Here is a 20,578-nt window from a genome sequence, read left to right on the forward strand (position 1 = left end):
TGGTCTAAAGGCACAGTTTACCAAGTAATTGAGCCCAGAAGGCAGGACAGATCCCTCCCTCTGCTTTAAACAAGGGGTTTTAAGAGGGGGATGGGATGACCCAGATTATCCCCAGGAGGGGCAGCCATCACCATCCCTCCTTGGCAGGTTCGGCAGAGCAGCCAGGGCCGGCTGAGCAGGCAGAATGAGGTGCTGGTTTATTCCCGGTGATCGCTGGGCTTTGTGTCTCTGTCTTTTGCTGCAGAGATTTAGGGGAATTTTGAGTGATGTCCTGTTCTGGACCTGTTTGTAACTTACAGCACAGTGGCACCATGCTAATTTTTATGATTCTGTTATTTAATGAAAAGGCTGAAAAGTGGGAGCTTCCCAATCTCTTGACTTGTGAACTTTGGGTAAGAAGAGAAGTTGTTCCAGAGGTGAGCTCATTTCTAACCCCGGGAAATGACTTCATGGACGCTGGTATTTACTCACAAAAACATTGCATGTCAGATGTCCCTGACTAGACTTTCTGTTTCAAGTCCAGTATGAGACAAAAATTTCCTTGGACGAGCTGTTCCTAAGACAATTCAAAGATTGGAGGAGAAGAATTGGGGGGGGGGGGCGGAATCAGCATTAAAAACACTGAAATCATTAAGTTTTTCTGACTAAAGGGGAGTTTTTGGGCAGCCAGCCCAGCAGAAGCACCTGCCTGGGGAGAGGGTGTGGGTGATGAGTCCAGCTGAAGAATCACCCATCATTACCCCCCATAACAATCAGCAGCTGGAGTTTTTCTCAGAGAGGAAAATACAAGTTTTTCTCTCTTTGGGAAGCCAAAACTCTGGCAGTGATTTACCAGGATAAACAGCAGCAGGTTCCCTGTCCTGTGTTTGCAATAGGTTAATGGAAATTATATCCCACACTGCTCTCCCTGGATGAGATCCTGGTATATACAGGGTGTCCGATGGAAAAACACAGCACTTGCATTTTTATTTGAGGTCTGCTGTGCAGAAATTGTCACTGGGACTGTATTACCCAGTGTGGTTCCTGATTTCTGTTCTCTCCAGCATAGGGAGATAAGCCCTATTTGGGGATGCTGGGGGATGATGTCCCCTCATGACCCAGCGCTGGACTGCAGCTCTGGGGATGTACTGGGGCAGCATCCCAAGAGGAGGAGATTTTGGGAACAGCCAAGCTGGGATGTATGGAAACAAGCCCTTCCTGCCAGCACTGTTTCCTAATCCTGGACACCAAAACCCTCTGATCGTTAAACCAGCATTCAGAGATTCGGCTGAAGGCTGCCATGCAGACAGCATCCAAACTGACCTTTGAGGAGATGAGAAAAAAAGAAAAAGAGAGAAAACACAAGGGGGTTACTGTGCAAACACCAGAGAAAAGCAGTCATTTCAATAAGGGACCCCACCCTTAAAATAAGACTTATTGCTAATGCATGCCCAGGACATTTCTGTGTGATGGTATGCTAAAAAAATCCTCTCCGAACAGGGACTAAAGGCTTTGTTGTGGCATGAGCAAGGCTTACAGTTCCCCAGAAAAATCCTGTCCCTCTCTTGCATCATACAGCCAGGGATGGAGAGGACATTTCTAGACAAAAAGGCCATCAGCCAGGACAAAGGACAAACAGGGAATACATTCCTGATTTGCTATTTAATTGCTTTCGTGCAGGTGCAAAGGGCTAAATGAAAGGGAAAATAAGGATGAGTGCGTGGGGCCGAATTAATCTCAGCTTTAAGCAGGAACCTAATGTCAGGAGGAGGTGGCTGCTGGAACAAACAGGCTTCCACCTAACTTCTTTGTGGATTTTGTGCTATTTTTCCCCCAAGGGCCAGGCTTGTTCCCAAGGCACTGGTGGGTGATGCTCCTATCAGGTAAGGAGGTGAGGGGGACAGTCCCATCCCATGTGGCAGGGCTGGCTGGTGCTCGCTGGCAGTGCCAGCAGGGTCTGCTTTTCTCTTTCCTCCTGTATGTAAAGCACTTTGGATGCAGGAATTGCCCTCTGTGGCTCTGAGCAGAGAGTTTCCATCCTGATCCTTTTCGGCAGCTCCATGCAGAAGTGATGGAGAGTTTAGGGGATTCCAGGGCAAACATGGTCCGGTGCCTGCAGCATCTCCTGGGTCTCAGGAGCTGGTCCCTCTGGCACACAATTTGACTCTTAAACCCAACAAAGAAGAAAATATCTTTTCTACTTGTGTCCAGGAGCACTCCTGCCAGCCCAGCAGCCTCAGAGATGGTGCAATCACCCTCAGAGCTCAGGCATTTCCTCCTGAAATAAGTGGAAGTAGTTCTAATGATGGAAAACCTATTCCAGGAAGGGAATCTCCTCCTCTTGGGGAATAATGCAGAGCCCTCACTGCCAGCCTGGGATCTGCAGGGACCTGTACGCCATGTACTCTTTAATTTAGTAGCCTGGAAGATGTGGAAGTCTATCTGCATGTCATTAAAGTCCTAGTGAAGCCCCTGGGAGTGTGTTTGCCAGTGCTGGCCCCACCAGGGCTTGGGGCTGTCCCTCTTTCACCCCCACAGCTCTTTTACTGGCCAGAGGAGCAGGAGGTCCTCAGTTTCCCTCCCTCCCCTCACATTGCACATCGTATTTTTTAGGCTCTTGTGAGCTCTTTGTCCCTCCCAAGGTCCTTCCCTCTCACTGTGTTATGCTGCAAGAAATACAGAAAGAACAAGATGGTAACTGACAGACTGCAGGAAAAAAGTGTATTCATTTAAATGGCAAAATGAACCACATTTCCCCTTATTAATTCCCTCCTTACAGCATTTCCAGTCCAGGCACGTACCTGTGATGCTCCCATGGACCCGTGTGGTCCTGGAGCATCTCTGAGGTGTGTGTGTGTGTGTGTGTCTGTGAGTCTCTCGGTTGTCTGAGCAACGGGACGTTCATCACTAACTCTCAGGATAATTAACTCATTTTCCTGTATTTATAGCAAACCAGTACAGGGAGTATTGGCACTTATCCCTGATGGGGCCACATTTGGCACAACGTTTTGAATTTTGGCCATTTCTTGCATTACGGTGGCTTTGTTATCATCCCCGCTGCTTGCTCATTAAGTGGGCAGCTCATTAAGCTGACAAGGACAGGGGTGATGGTGGCTGCCTGAGCCAGGCTGCCCGTGGATGCCCACCTCGGTGTGCCCTGCTCCTGGTTTGCCGGTGCAGGGGGGTGTTTGCAGCAGCATTCCCATCTCCAGATGCCTGCATACGCCTGTGCTAACAGCAGTGTCGCTCCTGGCTTGGCCGCTGGCAAGGGGAAATTTTACTGCTTCAAGGTTTGTTGCAGGGATGTGATGCAAGGAAACGTTGGAGCATCCTGACTCAGCACTGCAGCGGTGGGGGACCCGTGGGAAAGACACAGAGCATCTTCTCTCGGCACCAGGGCATGCATATGCCAGGTATGTTTCCATCAGCTGTGATAAATCCTGACCTGGATATGGATTTCTCCTTGTTTCTTGCAGACAAGCAACTTGGTACTTTTTAGCTGTTCTTTCTTTTTGCTGCTTGTTTGTTGGGTTGGTCTTTGGGGAGGGAGGGGGTGAAGACAGCAAGGGGAAGGGGGCTCGGGGTGCAGGTGGTAGGGCTGGAGGAGGGTGCATTGCTGCAAGGTGTTGGCATCTCCATCCTGCAGAGCTGGGGAGACAGATTTGATCTCTGCTGTTCCTGTTTTTTGTACAAAGGTAAGGAATGCTTTGTTTTGATTATTGATCTCAAAGCCCTTTTCCAACCTAGTTCATTCTGTGATTCTGTGATTTTGGAATCAGCAAACAGGAAGGTGCTTGAAACAGTAAGAGATGTGCTGTACTTGCAGCTGGGACTGTAAACAGCTCATGGCCACAGAAGTTGGAAGTATTTGCCCTTAAAATGTGAGTTCTGCTCAGGTAAAAAGGGCAATGAAATCAAGTGTGTGGACCACCACACTGCTCATCACCCCCCAGCCACCCCGTGTTTAGGGAGGGTTCTACCTTCCCCTCCCCTCCTGCTTTGGCTCCAGACGTGAAAGGGACAGAGGTGTTGAGCTGGTGCTGCTTAGGTCCTGGGAAAGTCCAGGCTCCTGGACTGTGATCCTCTCCGAGGAGCCACTGTGATCCTCTCCGAGGCGCCACTATCAGATGCTGGACAGCGTGGGATCCCCCTTCTCCCTGCCTGGCCACCCCCAGCTGCTCTTGCCTACGACCTCAGATCCAGTACTGGAGATGGAGGTGGACCATTAAGGTTTAACACACTAACGGGAAGGGCTGTGGGATTTCTAAAAAGCTGAGCCCTGCTTACAAACCCCCTTTGGAAGGACAAGCCCTTGAATCGAGCACAGCTGTCCCAGCACAGGCTCAGCCAGCTCTCGTATGATCCATTCCCAGCAGGATGCTGGCAGACAGACTGGTTCCATGGTCCTGTCCACCACGCCTGCTTTCCCAGCTGCTCAGCCACCTCGCAAAGAGCTAAAAATACATGTCTGTGTGAGCAGTCACTGTAGCTACAGCAGGGGTAAGCAAGAGAGGGCGGCCAGGCTGGGTCACCCTGATGGGGGGACACGGTGGCTTTGCAAAATAGTCAACACAGAGGGGACAGGACAGGACAGATGGGACAGACTGCTGCTGATGCCTCCAGTGAAGATCCCACCATCTCCCCACTTTTCCATATGTTGAAGCTGCACACTCCACACAGCCCCTAAGAAGGGTTTCACTTTGCTGCTTGTGTTTCAGCAGGGGATGAGTGAGGAGCAGCTCCCTGCATCTCCCCACTGCCCGTCTGTGTGGGAGGACACCAATGTCTCAGCCTCTGGGTACCCCCAGTACTGGGTGGAGCCCCAGTTCACTCAAGCAGCGAAGGTCCGTGTGATCATCACAGCCGTCTTCTTCCTGCTGGCGGTGGGAAGCAACACGGCGGTGCTGGGCAGCCTGCTGAGGAAGAGGAGGAAATCCCATGTGCAGCCACTGATCCTCAGCCTGGCACTGGCCGACCTACTAGTGACAGTGATGGTGATGCCCCTGGATGCGGCATGGAACGTGACAGTTCAGTGGTATGGAGGGGACATCTCCTGCAAGATCCTCAACTTCCTCAAGCTCTTTGCCATGTACGCGGCTGCCCTGGTGCTGGTGGTCATCAGCCTGGACCGGCATGCGGCCATCCTCCATCCATTCTCCCGTGCTCACCACCGCAATGGGATGCTGCTCCGTGCTGCCTGGGCTGGCAGCGTGCTCCTAGCTTTGCCCCAGGTAAGGTTCAGTGCCCTCCCCATGGATTTTGCCTAGGCTGGGGTGGTTTTGGAGAAGGGCTTCTCCACCCCGACATCCCCAGGCAGTCTATCCCAATCAATGGGCTCCACCAGCACCAGACCAAGCCATGAGTTAGGTGCCCAGAGCCCCTCTCCCAGTCCAACAACAGCAGGGAGATGCTCTCCATGCACAGTCAGCAGCATCTCCAGGATGTGGTGCTCTGTTCCAAATCCTCTCTGAGTTATTCTTGGGTTCTCCATTTCAGCTTTTCCTCTTCCACCTGAACACAGCCCCGGGAGGGAATTTCACCCAGTGTGTTACTCATGGAAGCTTCCGAGCGCACTGGGAGGAAACCGTCTACAACATGTTCACCTTTACCACCCTCTACATCACCCCCCTGAGCGTCATGATCGTTTGTTACGTCCGGATTCTTTGGGAGATCAGTAAGCAGCTAAAGGTCAATAAAGGTAAGTAGATCCCAACCCTTTAATGTCCACCATGACTCCATGACTGAACTTCTCCATCCTGGAGTTGTTGTTGGGTCTGCCACAACATCCTTTGAAAGGTAAACCAACTAAGAGGTTTTGCACAAACTTATTGACCCCAGTCCTTGCTGTCTTCTTCCTCTGGGGCATGGACCAGATTATGAGATGGTCTCCCCTCTCTGGCAGAAGCAGAGTCATGGGTGGTTGTGTTGTCTTGGTTTTCCCCTATCTTCAACTATCCTTTTGACTCTCCTTGGCAGGTCTGACAAGAAATCAAAACGACCACATCTCCAAGGCACGCATGAAGACCCTCAAGATGACCATAGTGATTGTTGCCACCTTCATCATCTGCTGGACCCCATACTACCTCCTGGGCTTGTGGTACTGGTTCCAGCCAGCCATGATCCAGAAGATGCCGGAGTATGTCAACCACAGCTTCTTCCTCTTTGGCTTGCTGCACACCTGCACCGACCCTATAATTTATGGACTGTACACACCCTCCTTTCGGGAGGACGTGCAGTTGTGTCTCAGGGGCATTGAAACAGCCATCACCAGGCAAAAGAGACACAAGCCCATCTCAGCTTCAGAGAAGAACATCAAGGACAGTGCTGCAAATGGTGGGGTGGCATCAGGGGGCTCCAACGGGACAACTGTCAGCATGGTCTGATGAAGAGATATACCCACAAGGGGATGGCAGGCACAGCTTTGGGAGTGTTTTGTCCTGTAGGACCATTCTGGAGACTTTCATGATGAGGTTCCCTACTCAGCTTTATTGGTTGAGGGTCTCTGGCCAGAGACTGAGAATGTGTCTCCTGCCTTTACTCAGGGTGAAAAATATTTGGGGGTATTTATGGTCATTCTGCTGTATTCTGGCAGCGCTGTGACAACTAGAAAAACATTCTTTTTGTACTCAACGCATGCTCCAGCCCTGATTCTGGGAGCAAGCTTCTCCACACTTCCAGCACCAACCCCTGGGAGGAAATTTGCCATCTCCTCTGTGGTCCAGGGTCATGTCTCTGGAGCAGCTGGTCTTCAAGTGCCCTTTGCACCTACACCCAGCTGTAGAGCTGCATGGATGGTGTCACCCTGAGGCTGCAAAGGTGTGATCACAGGCTTTTACTCTGTTTTCTCCACCCGTTGTTGGAAAAGCTCTTTGGAAATTCCAGATCTCCTGACTCAGAACCTGCCTGGTTCTCCCATGGCTGTGTGACAAACCCTGGAAAAGATCCAAATGTCTGGAGGTTGATTAATTCAGGGGCATTCATCCTCCAGGTGTGGTGGGGAGAGAGGGAGTGCTGTGGGGATGGAGGGGCTCAGGCAAGAGTGTTACAAAGAACCACAGGGGAGTGGGGTGAGGTTTCTTCTCTCTTTTGAAGACAGCCAGAAGAGAAAACAGTCCCTGCTACCGTTTTCTGGTGTGAAGGGGATGGTACAGACAGACACATCATTACACAGCAGCTCTGTGGGACACAGGGCAAACCAGGAGGGAGGGTATTTGGGGTAATGAGAACCAGACCTGACACTGCCCAGGCCCCCTAGACTTTTCTGTCCCCATGTCCCAGAGCACAAGCTGGCAGGTTGCAGGCCACATGCTGGACACATTTGCTTTGCTCTAAGCAGCACCAGCCCCTTGGCTCTGCCCCAGCAGAGCAGGTGCAGCCACCCCACAGGTGTTGTCCGAGGTGTCCCAACGATGGAAGGGATAGGAAGCAGCTGGTAGGTGCAGGGGTCTATCAGCACCTCTTTGTGCCAGAGGCAAGTGAGGGCAAGGAGGGTTTCTGGAGGGATCAGCTGAGCTTTGGTGAGTAACATGGGTTGTTTGCTTTCTACAACTGTGCCAAAAGTTGCTTGTGAAGGCAGAGGTCTCTTCTCTGGGTGTGGGTTGAAGAGATGCATTTATTCAACTGTGTTGTCCTTTCCAGGTAATTAGAAATAGTGGATTATTGCTTTCTTTTCATTCTCTGATGCTTGTTATTAAAAGTGGGATTTGCTTTTGAAGAGAAATTTAGTTTTGAGCCAGGTGGGTGGTTGTTTTCTTAGTTTAGTTAAACCTTTGGACAGCTCAGGAGCTCTAGACTTGGCAGGAGGCAGTTCCTTGGCTATTTTTGTGGCCACCGCAGCTTTGAATGAGCATCTGGACATTATCAGGATGAAAGAGCTTTGTTTTAAAAACAACTCTTGTCTTGCTGTGGTTGCATGTGTAGGGAGCTGGGAGATGTCTTCCCCTCAAGAAAACAAGTCTCCTTTGGGCACTGAGGGGGATTTTTCTCAACCTTGTTTCCGAGAGGTGTTGGCTCCCCATCAGCCAGAAAGGATCTGGACTGGTCTCCCAGTGCGCCAGCTAACAAATTACTAAAATTGGAGGGGTGGCAAGTAGTCCTTGCAGGCTGGCTGAGGCTGTGCAATGAGGACACAGGAAGCCACAGTGCTCAGGGTGATGCTGAGCTGCACATGGGTATTCAGCCTTTGCCTTTCTGATACTAATTATTATTTATGCTAAACATGTAGCCCAAGGAGGAAAAAAAAAATCAATTAGAACTGCAGGAGTCCAGACCAACTGGTGGGGATTAGTGTGAGCCATTTAGGAAGCATCCAAACTCCAGTGAGATGCGTAATCGCAGTTTGGCTTTCCTGGGCTCATTCTGCTCAATGTTAATTACCCAGTGCTAACAGAGCAGGGGCTGGCTGATGCCAGGCTGGCAGAAAAGGGCTTCTTGAAAGGTGATGGGAAAGGCTTGCAGTAGGGGAAGCTAATTTATTCATCAGACATTCCTTTGGTCTCTTTGTTTATACTGCTGATGGGAGGCAGGCCTTGAAGGTGTATTGGTTCTCTGGCAAGCCTTGAATAAGCAGGAAAGTGTCTTTAATCTACTGAAAACTATCTTCATCCACTTTTTGCTGAGTGGGACAGAACAGATCCAACATTGCTCATGCACTTAAGACCACATGTCTCCTCTTGCCCAGCAACAGGAGAGCTCAGAGGTCTTCTCTGAGGAGCAAGAAACATTTTTTTCCTTGTGGGAAGGATCCACCATCTTCACACCCCATGGGTACAGTAAAAGGCAAAAATAGGTTTGGCTTTAGGGGGACTTGGTGATCTTACAGTAATTTAGGTTGGAAAAGTTCTCTATGAAGAGTAGAAAAGGGGAATTCTGGCAAGCATATATACATTAGTCCTTAGGGGAAGCATAGCACATCTCTTGGGATGATTGCAGGCACTCCAGCATTGCTCCTTTTGCCCATCTCTTTCATACCTTCCCTCCTGTTGCTGATGTTCAAAGTGACATCTTGTGGAGCCTGGAGTGTGGGCAGGGTGCCCAAAGTGACAGCTTTCATGAGAGAAGAAAAATGTCACTGGAAGAGTGTGCTGCCAAGCCATGTGCCCACTGCATGCAGGAAGTGGGAGCAAGCAGGTGGGCAGCACCTCCCTGGGGAAGCTGGGATCGGTCTAGGTCTGGATCTTGCCAGAGGTAGACCAAAGCCCAGGCCTGCTTTGAATATTCTTGCATTTCTGAATCTGCTTTTCTTATATTTGCTCACACTTTAGAGAGCACAAGATTTTTGCATCACTTATCGGGAGCATGAATCCCAGAGTCTCACTTTCTCCCTTGCATAGGGGTGGTCCTGCTTTCTGTGGGGCTTCCCTCTCTCTCCCCACATTGCCTCAAACCCCTTGTCTCCAACAGCACCTGCCCTTCTCCTCAGCTGGCTCCTGAGATCTCCATATAAAAATATATTTAAAATACATAGAGAGACAAAAAATACTTTTTATATATATTATCTGTGTCTGCTTGTGGGAGGAAAATTCTCCCACTTCCTCAGAACCTGCCCATTTCCACCAAGGAAACACCAGTTACCACACTTCTTGCAGTCCCAGCCAGGATTAGATTTGTCTGATTCAGTAACAATTCTTTAATATTCACCACAGTAATGTAATGAATATCTTAATAAAAGCAGGTAGCTCTGTATTTTACAACTCCTCGACCTCACCCTGGGCTGCCTGCTCCAAACACAGCGGCCCTTTGTTGGGGAGGAAATTCTGATTCATTCCCTGTTAGTGTTTTTATAGCACTGTGCATGTTCAGAGAACCACGCAAGTGGCTTAAGAGGCTAACACAAACCTTGGGTTAATTCATAATACTGTTAGTTACTCAGCACAATACCCGCATTAATCCAGCTGACTGCACCTCACCACGTTGGGAAACACATGCTGAAATCAGCAGGGAGCACAGAAAACAAGCGTGGGAGTAGGATATTAAGTATTTTGCCAGGCTGCTAGGTAGGATCTGAGCACCTTAAATGTATTTAAAATATTTTCCCATTGCTGTTGCCCCGCTCCGCAGCTGTGCAGCTGAAGCAATGATGAGGCTGTGCCCAGAATCCCTGCAGGCCTGAGCGTGAGGGATGGGGCTACAAGCTCTCCGAGGGATACTCCACACACATCCATCAGGACTCAGCTCCCACCTGCAGCCACCTCCTTTTTTTGGGGTCTATTCAAACTGATCAAAGCAGAAAAAGCTGTTTTTTTTTCCTTTGATACCTGCTGATTTCATTGCAGAGCTGGACTGTGCCTGTCTGCCATGAGCCCCCACAATGCTTTCTCTCTGGGGACATAGCCTGGAGCTATTATTACTTCGTTTGCTTACTCTCAGAAACTTTCCTATGCAAAGAAATCCTAAGAAAAGAGCTTTAAATCCCTGCTGTGTTCCTTTCATCTGGCTCAGGAGCTCCCAGGTTTGTGCCTTTCCCTGCAGTGCCAGCAGCCAGCCATCCCACAAACTGCTGCTCAGTCTCCTCCTTTTCCAAACTGCCCCAAATAGCCCATCTGTTCCCAAAGATGGAGGTTTTTTCAGACATGCCAGGCTTTTTAACAAACCATTACCCTTTAGACAGCATCAAATACCTCCAGGTTTTCTGGCTGTCACATTACCTCCCATAAACTTGTATATTTACATTGCACAACATTTAATATAACATGCTGAGGAAGACCAAAAATGGGCAAATATTCCCAGGACCCCTGTGCGTGTCTTAAACCCCAAGTTTCTGCATTGAAATATCAAGGAGTAAACTACTATAAAGTTGAATCTGTTGCACAATAAATTATTAGTTTATGTATATTTTAATTGCAAATCTCTGCAATAATTAGCACTGACACTTCTTGGGCTGATGTGCTGAGTGTGCTTTGACAGTGAGCATTATTAACGGGCTGTAAAAGGCAATGGGGAATTGGATTATAATGTTCTTGTTTTGCAAGCTGTATGGTGAATAAATAAATTTGTTCTGGCAGCAAAATTAACTGGGATAAATGTGTCTAGCTCCAGTCACTAAGAAGAGGGCTTGCTGTAAATGAATTTGTTGTCAGCCTTAAGTTAAAAAAATCTGGTTACCAGGACATTATTTCTGGCAATTAAGTACTAGAACAACATCAGAAAAAGAAGAGATTTTCTTTGAACTATTTAATGAGTAAGGTAGTAATCACAGACTCATTTGCTGGAAATATGTGATGAGATTTATTTTTTTTGTGGTTAGGGTTCACTGTGCAATGAAAACCTGCATTTATCAAATCTACTAAAGGCTGGACTGAGAGACTGAACTGTGGCACAGATCTGGCTTCTCTTTGCCTAGAATCCCTGGGTCTTCACGGGGTTATCCCATGGCCAGTCACTAATCAGAGGACAGTTCTTTGCTCCTTCTTCTGTTTCAGGCAGTTGTAGGTTGCTTTGTAACAACAGCAAACACAAATGACTTGACAGGAGGGAGTGAGTGTTGCCCTGTGTATGTTGCATTACTAACGTGCACATGGTGTGTTCTCTAACAAATCCCCAGTTTGGTAAGAACAATCCTTATTCAGTATTGATGCTGAAAACCCTGACTTAGTCTAATCTGCACAGTAAGATAGGATAAGACAGATCATGGCTAAGACCACAAGCCTTGTAGATGTTTATGCTGGTTTTGTCCAGGATAGAATGAATTTTCCTCATAGCAGTGTAGTAACTATATTTTGGATTTGTGCTTGGCTGCCAGCTGGGATCAAAACACAACAATGTTCTACAGAGGGGAAAAAACACACTAGAAACCATTTAACTTCTTCCATTTTAGTGGTTGTTTTATTTCTTGTTGGTTTTTTTTAACTTACAATCATTATGCTCAAATATAAAAATTCCTGACCAAAATGAGTTTTAAAAGTTTAAAAGTAATTCCATCTGCATTGATACATGCCAAACATCACTAGATTCAGTTTCTGAAAACATACTGATAAGACTCCCAACAAGTTGCTTTGCCTGACATCCAGAAAAATCCTCCTTTTCAACTTGTGCAAACATACTTCAGCTTGACAGAAAGTAAGTTACACCTGAGTTTTTGCACACTTAGTTTTCATTAATCTTAAATAACCTTTTTTCCCATGGACCCTTAACGATTGACTCATGCTAAACTGCACCACTGTGATCCTTTTCAGCTGTACTCAGCATCCTCATGAATCCCAGGAACACAAAAATAAGAATAAATGCAGAGATGCCATGAGGATTAATGTATTGGTGACAGAACCGGAAAGCTCCAGGCACCTTTATTTCCAGAGCTCTGGAATAGATGCAGTGCATTGCAGATCAGCTATTCTTAAGGCACATGGTGAAAGTAACAGTTTATCATCTCGGGTGGTTCATCTCTCCGAGTCAAACATTCTGTGCCAGTAGTAGATGAAGGTTGGCGAGTTGCTGGCCCCTATCACTATCAGCAACAGCAGGTACAACATCATCATTACGGCAAAACGGTGGGTGTAAAACCAGGAAGATTCATTAGAAGGCCTGAAAAGGGAAAAGTGCATTAATTCTGTCAAATATGCATGAATAGTTGGCAAAGAGTATCTCAGGTTTTGATATTTTAAGCAAATGCAATAGAAACAGAAAGTTGTTCCACAATCCATGTAACTAACAAAGCCTGATTTTCACCACATCCCTTTTCCCTAAGTCTCCATGCACAATCCTGTCTTTTGTCCCCATGTTCACACCTTTCCCTGTGGTCTGGAGCTGTAGCTGCCTGGCCTGTACACGTGTTGATTAGCTGAGTGAACACTGCCACTTAGGATAGATAAGGGCAGAGTTAAAACTGAGGCAGTTTTAAGAGCTGCACTCACCAGACATCCACTCTTGGTTTCCTGCCACAAACAGATAATTAGAGCTCTCACAGACACTAAGTGCTTACAGGTCTGGTAAAAAAGCAAATTTAGCCGAGCCTGGGAGTGTCAAAGAGCAAGACAGAGGCAACGTGATGGTGTAAGACTTATTTCCATAGGCAATGGGCTAAAACCAAATTCTGGTGGTGCAGTGTATCTTTCTTGGTTGTTTTCTGTTGTTTTTCAACAATGAGATGTGTTTATCTGGCTGTTGTAGCAGCTCATCCCTCTAGACAGCTGAACTCTTACCTCCTATGCTGCTTCTGTGAATACACTAGCAAGTATTTAACTCGTAAGAGCTGGTTGTTTGTGACAACGAAGTATTTCTGTGGTACATCTCCTCCTTCACTGTTTTTCACTCTTGCTCTTTTTCTGTCTATTTCTTCTGAATCTGAATTGGCAAGAGAAAAGAAAAAAAAATGCAGAACTTCAAGTAACTGCAAAAAAAGTAAACAACCAACACCCCCATACACACCCCCCAGAAGAATGGGAATGAGATAACTGAAGATCTAGTCTTGGTATTCCCCTGAATCCAAGAATAGACTGAGAAGTTTGCTTGAGGCTATACCACTCCTAGTCATCCTTGGTATGGATGACATTATGGCCCAGACCAGGGTGACAAGGAGGTGAGTCTCCCATCCAGTGCTCGAGAAGCCACTGATATTAATAATGAAAGAAAAACAACATGAAGGACAGATGTACTAACTACACAGTTATTACTGTAATAGACTCACCTTTCTTCTTCACCTGACACTTTACATCTGGGTGGTCAATGATCTCACAAACAGCCACACAGCTGAGGATAGAGCCCAGTGCGCTTCGCTGCCAGCCGAGACCATGAGGGCTGTACAGCAGAGCCAGGCTCAGGTCACTGGTCAGATAGGTGCCTTCACCAAACAGGGATGTCTGAAACAGAGCAGAAATCTATCCTAAAATCATGTACTGCAAACCTCAAACAACATACAAGTGTTCTTTCCTTTCAGACTGGCAGTTCTGCTTCTGAAGGTAAATTACGAAAGGCCTTTCTGACCCGTGTTGGGCCTGGTCCACGCGCTGTTTTTGTCCTGGCACAACCTCCTTGGGGTGGGGCTGCTGCCCTCTCCCATCCCTCAAATTAGCTGCTTGGCAGAGCATTTGGTGTGGACAGATTCATGCTTTCCCGGATTTGGAGTTAGTTTGCCAGCATAAGTATTTTACATCAACATGACTGTACCGTTCTTAAAAGGCATTTCATCAATTTATTGAGACTGTCATCATTCAAGTAATCCAAACTCCCCAAACAAGGCAAGGCTTTACTTCATTTTAATCCATGCTTTACTAGAAAAGAGGAAAGTACTTTTCAATTTGCCACACTGGCTAAAATTATTACTCCAGTAAGTCCATTGTACCCAGTAAACCATTACTCATCGAGAATGTGGGGAAAATAACATAGTCCAGGTTGACTGCTAGGTCAAGCAGGTGCTGTGTCAAAGCTGCCTTACAACTGACACAAAAAGCCAGGAGTCTCAACTGCCCTTCCACTGAAATCAAAAGAGGTGCAAATCCCATGGGTTGTATCCCTAAACCAGACCATTTAAGAAGGCTCCACTTGCAAGTAGCACCTGAAACTTTGCTGATCTAAACACAAGGCCAGGCAGAAAATCTCCACTGTCCTCCTCCTCTTTAGACAGGCACTTCCCAGCTGCAGGCTGTCAGACAGGTCAGGATTTTCAGAGGAATTACACTTCCTTATAAAGAAGCAAAGGACAGTCATGAATTGTCACACTGGTGAAAAGGGTTTCATGCCACTTCCAGATTTTACCCTCAGGCTGCACTAGAAAATCCAACACAGCCATCCACAAAGGCCTACACTGAAATGAAAAGAGCAGTACAAGATCATCAGCACATTTCATACCCCAAAAGGAATCTGGGCCTATTTTTAAAAAGGGTCCCCAGCTGCAAGTGACCAAGGGAAGATGGTGTCAATGGCAGGAGCCTCACCCTGTTCAAGTGGCAGTGTAGGCCGTGGTGCAGGATGGAATGGAAGTTCTCCAGGCGGCTCCCATGAAAGGCGTAGATAAGGTCCTGCTCTCCCTTGGTCTCAGCAAACTTGGTGTTCATTTGATCACAGTACACGATCTCAAAGAGGTAGTCTGGAGCAGGAACTGCAGCCCCAGACATCCCTGTGAGTTCCTGGATCTTCTCATACTTAAAAAACAGGAAAGAATATCAGTGTTGATTTATGTGGTTAGATTACTCACTGGAAATTCTGCTTCCTGTCCCTTCATACTGTTTAATGTATTCTGATTATACTTTTCTAAGTTAGAATTCAACACTGTCACAATTCAAAAGTAAGTGAACAGTAAAAATTCTACTGGTTTCTTGCTATCAAAGTTAAATCCTAATTCTTCTCTCCAGAAAAAAACCCAAATCTGAATTGTAATTATGAATTAGTTTATGATGCAAGGACAATACCACAATTCTACCTTGGCTACTAAAACAATATATTCATCAGCTGATCTTGCAAGAGAAAAAACCACGAAAATAGAAGTTGTTTTCATCTTGCTGCTAATCTCTACAACTATTTTGATCCCTGTTACAGAAGTGCCTCAGTGGTTCTGAACCTTTCCCTTTTTGGGGCAGTATGCAGAAGACAAGAGTTCTCTTTCTCAGTGACAAGCAGGACCCAGCTCCATGACATCTGAGTTGGACTCTCAGTCTAAACCATGCACGTATATGTTATGTTAACTGCAGTAACCAACCACAATCACTGCCCATCATCAACTACTGACAGTGATAACTATTTCTTCCAACCAGTATTCCTGAAAATTTTACTTAAAAACACCCCTCTCTATATACAGAGAAGAATGGATTTATGTTCAACTGTCAAGCTCACACAATAACCAACTTAATTCTGACAGGAGGAAATATTCTCTGAAGTGCAAGTTTGCCTTAAAAACCAAATTCTAATCAAGATTTTCAGAATACAAAACTTACGTCCTGTTTCTTAGTACTTTGTATCATGAAGACTTTAGATGACAGAATCCAACTAAACAGGTCCCACGTCCTTTTATCTGTATTTGGAACAGACTCCAGAAGCTCCTTCAGGCTTGGTAGAGCATTGGTATCTGCAAGCTAACAGAGGCATTTAGCACAAGCTCCTTAGTGCCATTGCGATTGAACAGGGACCTCTAGTGAAAACAAAACAATATTTCACCCCAACAAACTGAAAAGCAGGTTCTGTTCTGAGATACAAACATTTGTATCCAGTTTGTGGGGAAGTCTGTCAATTGCTCTGAAAGCAAATAGCAGGCAAGTTATAAACAGTGATATTACCAACAGTATCTGTAGGGTTTGTACAGGAACAATCAAGACTCCTGAGAGAAAAGCTGTCACAAAGCAGTCTGTGCAGCAGGCCTGACGTGGGGGTGTTCACGCCACGTAACATGCAAACCCTTCAATATGAATTTGAATTTCACGCTGGGCAAGCTCTCGTAACACTTCATAGCACGTTAGAAACATTAAGGCTGGAAAAGACGTCTGAGATTACTGAGTTATTATTTTTTGCCAAGCCCACCACTAAACCCTGTCCCCAAGTGCCATATCTATGTGTTTTCTGGACACCTCCAGGGATAGTGATTCCACCACTTCCCTGGGCAACCTATTCTAATGCCTGACCACCATTTCAGGACAGAAATATTCCGGAATACTCGAGCAGCTTGAGGCCGCTTCCTCTCGTCCTGTCCCTCACTACCTGTTACCTATCGCTTGTTACTTCACGTGCCCACACCGGATCTGGGCGTTTCCCAGTATGGGTTTATCGGTGGGAATCCCAAATACTCCTTTAAACCTGGATTCCTTGACTGGATAAACCCTTGATCCTGCTTTATCCGTGACCCTGCGGTGTCGCTGCCCTCACCTCGGCGGGCAGCCCGTGCTACCCCATTGAGGAGGTGCCCTGGCTCTGCGGGCAGCTCCCCCGGGCCGGCCCCCGGCACTCACCAGCCCCTCGAAGTCCTTGGTGTCGCCGCTGGCGTAGCGGCCCGGGAAGGGCCTCAGCGCCGAGTCGCGCTTGTAGCTCTGCAGCGCGGCGGCAAACAGGCTGCACCGCAGGTCGGCGGCCAGCGGGTCCCGCCGCGCCGCCTCCCTGGCGCCCGGGGCCGCCTCGCCGGGGTCGGGGCCGGGTGCTGACATGCCCGGCAGGGGCTGCCGAGCGCGGCCGCTCCGACAAGGCGGCAGCGCCCGCCCCGCCGGCGTCGCCCCTTCCGCCGCCCCGCCCTGCAGCGGCCTCCGCCCGCCCCGCGCCGCTCCGGAGCCGTCGGTCTCCGCGCCGCCGGGAGCAGGGGTGGCTGGCGTTTGTGCGCATTGCGTGGGGACGGGGAGGAAGGACGGAGGTCTGGGGGAGTGGCGCCTTCGCCTCGGGTAGAGACCGAAGGCGGTTACCAGGGGGCAGTGGCATCTTCTTCTCAGGCAGAGACCGAGGGAAGGTTCGTGGGGAATAGCGCCTTCCCCTCAGGCAGAGATCGGAAGAGGGGTACGAGAGGGAATGGCACCTTTGCCTCAGGTAATGACCTGAAGAAGGGTATGAGGAGGGAGTGGTGCTTTCCCCTCAGGATGGGACTGTGAAAAAGTGCAGTGGGAAAATGGCGCCATCCCCCCAGGTGTTGATCAAGAGAGGGGTACAGCGGGCCATGGCGTCTTCCCCTCAGGAGGAGACCAGGAGAGGGTATAGATGGGAAAGGTACCTTGCCCTCAGGTAGAGATTGGGAGAGGGGTACAGGGGGAAATGGCATCGCTCTCACACGTAGAGATTGGGAGAGGGGTATGGGGAAATAGTGCTTTCTCTTCTGGTGGAAACTGTGAGAGGCCTACAAGGTACAACAGCATCTTCTCAGGTAGTGACCTGGAGGGGGTAAAGGGAGCAATTGCCTCTTCCTCTCAGAGACTGGAAGGGGTTATGGATTGTCGGGAAAAATGTGACCTTCACCTCAGGTATAGACCAGCTCAGGTCCGTGGCCCATGGGGCAGGGAGAATGTGGAGGGGGATCCCAGCTCTCTGTACCCACTGTGCCAGCACATTGGGATCCCAAGGCCTGGGACAGTGGGGGGACAGTGACAGTGTCCTGGGGTGTTAGTTGCACCGTGGCCATGTCAGATGGCTTGTGCCCCATCCTCTGCACAGCACTGGGAGGGTCCCTGGCTCCTGCCCTCAACTGCTGGGGCATGGCAGATGCAAACTCACAGCTTGGTCATTGCATTCGTGTGAAACAGCAGATTAACCAGAAAGGTCATCCAAGGAGACTGCTTTTTGTGTCAAATTTGGTTTTATGTATCTCTAATTTTAACAGACTAACTTAAGTCAAAAACATGTAGATGTCATTACTCCTCAACAATTCCCTTTATCATCCAAACTTGTAGTCTCAAGGAAGAATCCAAGTTAGCTTGAGTCATCTCTGAAGGCTGGTGTTGCAGGATTAAGGGAGAGGAATTCACTTTTTAATTGAACCTCTTCATGAGGTTGCATTCACTATGTTGCTTGAGATTGAGACTCAGGTGTTCCTCCTTGGAATGCTGGTGTAGTGTTAGTGCTGTGAAGCATCTTTCCAGTCCCAGAATGTCTTAGAAATCAGGGTGGAAGTCCATTCAACCCAAATTGTTGGTGTCCCGAGTACAATTTTGGAAATGTATAGCAATATTGGATGTCTTCTAACACCTTTCTTGGTTTCTTCATTCAGGAGGGATATTGCACATATCCATGAAGTGACTGATACAAGCACTGCACAGATGCTCAGAAAAATGCTGAGGTCAGTTGTGAATACCTGTAACTGGGCTCTCATCTCATAGCTGAATCTCTAGAGATAGCTGGAGCTACAATTTGCAGCCTTCTTGAACAGGAACACCAGCTGTGTTACATCCTGTCTAAGGGCAAGCTGGTATCAAAGCAAAAAAAAATAGGAACTTCACTCCCAAGTGCAGAATTCCTATTCTTACTCATCCACTTGAATGGCTTGACATTTTTAATAATTCTGACTATGTTTAATAATGAGGAGGTTTCAAAATTTTGGTTAGAACCAGATTAATCATAGCCTGTGCGCAATTGCATTAAATTGTAATATATTTCACAATGATATATATAATTGAATTAAATTGTAGCTTTGTTTACTTGCTTTCTACTAGTTTATCAAAAAAGTGTCTTTCCATGACAGCTGCATCACAAAGGCTGCAGTAGGAAGCCATCACTTCTAGGACAGCACAAATACTTGCTTGGGACATATTTAATGGCATGTAGACAATATTATTTTAAAGGTGCCTTTAGTTGATGTTACCCAATTTAGTAGATACCTGTATGTGTTTTTATCTTTAAAACATTGTCCAGTTTGTGAGGTCTGTGCTATTTTTCAACTTGCTTGCTCCAGAGGGTCTCCCACATGCCAGCAGCATGGATGGGTGCCTTAAGACAAGAACTAGCACCACACAAAGCCTCTTCTCAGGAGTTACGGAAATTACCCAGACTTAAAATGCAGCTGGAGTGATTCCTTTCCATTTTTCTATATCCTTGAGAGGATGTATTTTACTTTATCTGATGTGGTGCCTTATTCTCCTGTAAATATCTGATATCTCTGACAGGCTGTTAGCAACATCATTCAGTGATCCAGCTCAGGACATGTTTATTATCTCCCATGATATTAAATTGTTCTGTGCGATCCTTTTGAAAAATCAGTCCTTGGCTGTCTAATTGGCTGGTTTCATTCACTAATAAATCATTAGATGTAATATTTTTTTGTGCCTGTTAAAGAAGATTAGAAAATGGTAGAGATGTCTCTTTCAATTTCAAAAATTCCTTGGGTGGAATTTTACATTGTTATTTTGAGCTCTTGAACTGATATAATTCCAATGCCCTCATTTAAGGTACCAATTACTGTGGTAGAGGAAAGAGGAGGAGTATTGCTCTTCGTATCTATGGGACAGGTAAAGACACTCCATGCAGCAAAAGGTGTGTCTCTTGTTCAGGAATTTCTGCATGCTGTATCTTCTACCTCACAGCATGCCCAGGGCTGTGGTTTTGGGACAGAGAGTGGGGTGGAGAGCAGGACACTCAGGGCACTACCAGCTGGAGCACTGCTGTGGGGAGTGGGGCATCCTGGCATGTGATTAAGGAGTGGGAATAGGCAATAGTCCCTGAGGAGAAGCTGAAAGACGGTGTGGTGAAATGGGAATGGAGAGCTGGAGGGAAAAGGTTTTCCTTGGTACCACATCAGTTCTGGGGATGCTGAGCTTCCTGTGCCACCACTTTTTATATTACTCTAAGAGAGTCAAAATGCAGTGAAAGACCTTTTGTGGCCTTGTTTTGGTTTAAAGAAATTAACCCCAAATAGATCTAAAACATCACTGGCACTGTAATACTTAATGGAGATTCTGAGAGCATTGATCCAAAACTGATGCCTACCTTTGGGATTCCAAATGGATGGTGCTTCCATTACGGCAAGCTCAGCTGTGCTCGGCGATGACAGATAATTGATGAGATAACAAGTTTGCTGTATCGATGCTGCCTGAGAGTGCTGCCTGCTCAAACTCGTTTAACATTGGGCTAAACCCTGTGTCACAAAGCTGCCCCTAAGCCAGAGATGAAGCACTGAAAGCTTTTGGGGCTGTTCTAGGAGAGGTGCCCCTTTGTGTGCTGGTGGTCCTGAGCATCAACCACTGTAGACTCAGACCTGTAAAATGTAGGCAGA

The 20,578-nt window shown here is 47.3% G+C and overlaps 2 protein-coding genes and 1 long non-coding RNA gene across 6 annotated transcripts in view; 2 read left to right on the forward strand and 1 right to left on the reverse strand.

The window, feature by feature from the left end:
• LOC125332407 (gonadotropin-releasing hormone II receptor-like) overlaps positions 1 to 10,991 on the forward strand; it is a 33,153-nt gene extending 22,162 nt beyond the window's left edge. For 2 of the 4 annotated variants that reach the window (XM_048317196.1, XM_048317197.1), the window contains 4 exons: positions 3,281 to 3,392; positions 4,698 to 5,210; positions 5,476 to 5,677; positions 5,956 to 10,991. In XM_048317196.1, the coding sequence (XP_048173153.1) occupies positions 4,704 to 5,210; positions 5,476 to 5,677; positions 5,956 to 6,362 (1,116 nt within the window). In that variant the 5' untranslated portion in view covers positions 3,281 to 3,392; positions 4,698 to 4,703 and the 3' untranslated portion in view covers positions 6,363 to 10,991. Of the gene's footprint in view, positions 1 to 641; positions 3,393 to 3,625; positions 5,211 to 5,475; positions 5,678 to 5,955 lie in introns of those variants that run through there. The other 2 variants (XM_048317199.1, XM_048317200.1) reach the window with 2 other exon arrangements.
• Positions 10,992 to 11,774: 783 nt separating this feature from the next.
• PARP16 (poly(ADP-ribose) polymerase family member 16) lies at positions 11,775 to 17,073 on the reverse strand. Its single transcript, XM_048317202.1, has 6 exons — positions 16,848 to 17,073; positions 15,843 to 15,980; positions 14,847 to 15,053; positions 13,601 to 13,772; positions 13,116 to 13,257; positions 11,775 to 12,498 (listed from the first exon to the last, which is right to left on the reverse strand). The coding sequence occupies exons 1-6, from the start codon at positions 17,037 to 17,039 to the stop codon at positions 12,354 to 12,356; spliced, it is 996 nt and encodes a 331-aa protein (XP_048173159.1). The 5' UTR covers positions 17,040 to 17,073; the 3' UTR covers positions 11,775 to 12,353.
• An 80-nt stretch (positions 17,074 to 17,153) lies between these two features.
• LOC125332776 overlaps positions 17,154 to 20,578 on the forward strand; it is a 37,063-nt gene continuing 33,638 nt past the window's right edge. Inside the window, exons 1-2 of the long non-coding RNA XR_007206613.1 lie at positions 17,154 to 17,409; positions 18,581 to 18,649. This is a non-coding gene — a long non-coding RNA (uncharacterized LOC125332776). The remainder of the gene's footprint in view (positions 17,410 to 18,580; positions 18,650 to 20,578) is intronic.

The sequence above is a fragment of the Corvus hawaiiensis genome, chromosome 13 (genome assembly GCF_020740725.1).
Source record: "Corvus hawaiiensis isolate bCorHaw1 chromosome 13, bCorHaw1.pri.cur, whole genome shotgun sequence".
In the NCBI taxonomy this organism is placed as follows: domain Eukaryota; kingdom Metazoa; phylum Chordata; class Aves; order Passeriformes; family Corvidae; genus Corvus; species Corvus hawaiiensis.

Excerpts from the sequence above, each read along its gene's own strand:
- PARP16 (XM_048317202.1), bottom strand. The coding sequence starts at position 17,039 with ATGTCAGCACCCGGCCCCGACCCCGGCGAGGCGGCCCCGGGCGCCAGG. Across the intron at positions 15,054-15,842 it reads AAAGTACTAAGAAACAGGAC|TATGAGAAGATCCAGGAACT; the intron begins GTAAGTTTTGTA and ends CTGTTTTTTAAG. Across the intron at positions 13,773-14,846 it reads TACACTGCCACTTGAACAGG|ACATCCCTGTTTGGTGAAGG; the intron begins GTGAGGCTCCTG and ends GCTCTGTTTCAG.